The following is a 3,286-nucleotide window of genomic DNA, read 5'->3' on the forward strand; positions in this document are numbered from 1 at the left end:
CATAATGTCTTTCAATTGAACATTAATAACCTATACTAGTTTACGTTGTCATTTTGTTCTCAAGAAAGCTGGACATTTACCGCAGTTGTTGTAAATTGTGCACTTTGACGCATGGTGCCGCTGTGGACCAGCAGCAGAAATTTGAGGGTTATAGCTCATCCGATGAATGACGTGGTTATCTCATCAAATGCACATAGGCCTAGTAGCTTACCAGCACCGCTTTCCCATCTGAAGGTTTATATATTTAGGATTTCTTGAATCGAGGGGACTTTTAACCGCTCTTCTTTGTCGGGAATCGAAACACTGGCGTTTTTCAGAGACCATGAAACACAACAGATTTCTACTATCCCTCTTTTGGGCCTGTTTCTGTGCTACTATGACTGTCGTTTACGGTGATCTTAGTTACTCCGTTCCTGAAGAAATTAGACTCCACTCCATGATTGGAAATATTGCGAAAGACCTCGCGCTGGACATCAGGACCATTTCATCGCGAAAACCTCGTTTGGATTTCGAAGGAACCAACAAGCAATTCTGTGATATCAATCTGGCTACCGGGGATTTGACCGTATCCGAAAGAATAGACCGGGAAACCCTTTGTGGCAAAAAAGCGTCTTGTGTTTTAAAAGCTGATCTGATGATGGAAAATCCTTTAGAGCTACATCGCGTGAGTCTTACTGTTCAGGATATAAATGATAATTCGCCAGCATTTATTAATAAGTTGACCAAATTTGAAATACAAGAGTCAACTGAGAAAGGAAGCCTTTTTTCCCTTGAAGAAGCGCACGATGCAGATATAGGACAAAATGATGTTCAAAGATATATTCTTCAGAAAAACGATAACTTCATTCTGTCCCCTGATAATACCCAAATAGTGTTATTATTGGAAAATAAACTGGATAGAGAAAAACAGAAAAACATGAATTTGACTCTGACAGCTTTTGATGGCGGTTCTCCTCAGAGATCAGGCACTGTAGTTGTACACATCACTGTATTAGATGCCAACGACAACGCGCCCGTGTTCAGCCAAACCGTTTATAAAGCCAGTCTGCCCGAAAATGCCCCAATGGATACGGTAGTGTTAAAGGTTAGCGCCACAGACGCAGATGAGGGTATACACGGAGATGTGACGTATGATTTAGGTCACAGATCTCAGTCCGATGCGTTTTCTATTCATTCCCAGACTGGAGAAGTTCGTGTTAATGGCCCAATTGACTTTGAGGAGAAAAACTTATTTGAAATGACGGTGGAAGCTAAAGATGGATTAGGATTAAATTCATATGCTAAGGTTATAATTGATGTTACTGACATCAATGACAATGCACCAATAATTGATATAAAATCCTTCTCAAGTCAGATACCAGAAAATGTCCCTCGTGATTATGAGTTAGCCATCATCAATGTAAAGGACAGAGACTCTGGTATTAATAGTAAAGTTCACTGCTCTATTCACAAACATGTCCCTTTTAAACTTGTGCATTCTTTCAAAAACTATTATTCTCTAGTGACCACAGAACAGCTGGACCGTGAGCTAGTGTCTGATTACAACATTACAATCAGTGCCACTGACGAGGGCTCTCCCCCTCTGTCCTCCTCTAAAACTGTCCACTTAACTGTAGCTGACATCAATGACAACCCTCCTGTGTTTGAGGAGCAGTCCTACAGCGCACATGTGACTGAAAACAACAAACCTGGCTCCACTTTATGTTCTGTTGCTGCTCGAGACCCAGACTGGAGACAAAACGGGACAGTGGTTTATTCTCTGTTACCTGGTGAGGTGAATGGGGCCCCAGTGTCCTCCTATGTCTCTGTTAATGGAGACACAGGGGTGATCCATGCTGTGAGGGCTTTTGATTATGAACACTTCAGGAGTTTTAAAGTCCATGTGATGGCCAGAGACAATGGCTCTCCTCCACTCAGCAGCAACGTGACAGTCACTGTGTTTATATCTGATGTGAACGACAACTCTCCTCAAATACTGTACCCCACCCCGGAGGGGAACTCCTTCATGACTGAACTGGTCCCTAAAGCTGCACATGCAGGCTCTCTGGTGTCCAAAGTGATAGCAGTGGACGCAGACTCTGGACAGAACGCCTGGCTGTCCTATCACATCGTCAAATCCACTGATCCTGGACTTTTTACTATTGGTCTCCACAGTGGAGAGATCAGGAGCCAGCGGGACATCTCTGAGTCTGACAGCATGAAACAGAACCTTATTGTGGCAGTGAAGGATAACGGACAGCCTCCTCTCTCTGCCACCTGCTCCATGTATTTACTGATCTCTGATAACTTGGCTGAAGTGCCTGAACTCAAGGACATTTCTTATGATGAGAGGGACTCCAAGCTGACATCCTATCTGATCATTGCACTGGTGTCAGTGTCCACATTTTTCCTCACCTTCATTATTATTGTCCTGGGTGTGAGGTTCTGTCGCAGGAGGAAGCCCAGACTGTTGTTTGATGGAGCAGTTGCAATCCCCAGTGGTTATCTGCCTCCTAATTATGCAGATGTTGACGGCACAGGAACTTTACGCAGCACTTACAACTATGATGGATACATGACAACTGGATCCAGGACAAGTGACTTTAAGTTTGTCTCGTCCTACAATGACAACACACTGCCTGCAGATCAGACACTGAGGAAAAGCCCCACTGACTTCTCTGATGTTTTTGGAGATTGTGATGTCTCTCCTGAGGTAGGCACAAAGTGGCAAAGAGAAAATATTTTTTCTGTGATCTTTACTTTTCCACATTTTCACATTTCAGTTATGCCTAAACAATATCAATACACCTTAATGTATTATAGCTGCGATTTTATAATGTTTCTATCTAGGCCTCTGGGCTTTAATGAGGCTTTTTAATTCACTGGCAAATGATTTTTATACCAAGAAGATTTTCTTTTATCTTTGTCATGAGACTGTATACAGTATCCACATTGTGGCTAGATATTTCAGCAGAGGAGGTCTCTCTAAAGCTTTTATTAAGCAAGTGAAGATTGTTTGTATGTGAATTAAAGGCGTCTTGTAGCTGTGCTTAGGGTAATACACTCATTCTCCTACAACACTGACACTTTCCTTTGTTTAGGTTAAAATGCACCTTCTGGTTTGTGATTGCATCCATGTGGGTAGTTCATATTCTCAGATTACAATTCAGAAATTTCAATTTGATTATATATTGATTTCAAACATGGAATCTTTTGGTAAAGTTTACTGCACGATGTGGCATTTGCTTGGAAAATTATGACTTAATACTCCTTCACTTGTGGCATGGTCTCCCAATGGAAATTGTCA

At 42.0% G+C, this 3,286-nt stretch overlaps 1 protein-coding gene across 1 annotated transcript; it reads left to right on the forward strand.

Moving 5' to 3' along the window:
- The first annotated feature begins 322 nt into the window (after positions 1 to 322).
- LOC129410576 (putative protocadherin beta-18) lies at positions 323 to 2,772 on the forward strand. The gene is made up of 2 exons (XM_055159052.1): positions 323 to 2,703; positions 2,763 to 2,772. Exons 1-2 carry the CDS (start codon positions 323 to 325, stop codon positions 2,770 to 2,772), a joined length of 2,391 nt encoding a protein of 796 aa, XP_055015027.1.
- The last annotated feature ends 514 nt before the right edge of the window (positions 2,773 to 3,286 follow it).

This window comes from Boleophthalmus pectinirostris, unplaced genomic scaffold (assembly GCF_026225935.1).
Source record: "Boleophthalmus pectinirostris isolate CB_2022bp ecotype Guang Dong unplaced genomic scaffold, ASM2622593v1 HiC_scaffold_23, whole genome shotgun sequence".
Taxonomy (NCBI): Eukaryota; Metazoa; Chordata; class Actinopteri; order Gobiiformes; family Gobiidae; genus Boleophthalmus; species Boleophthalmus pectinirostris.

Excerpts from the sequence above, each read along its gene's own strand:
- LOC129410576 (XM_055159052.1), top strand. The coding sequence starts at position 323 with ATGAAACACAACAGATTTCTACTATCCCTCTTTTGGGCCTGTTTCTGT.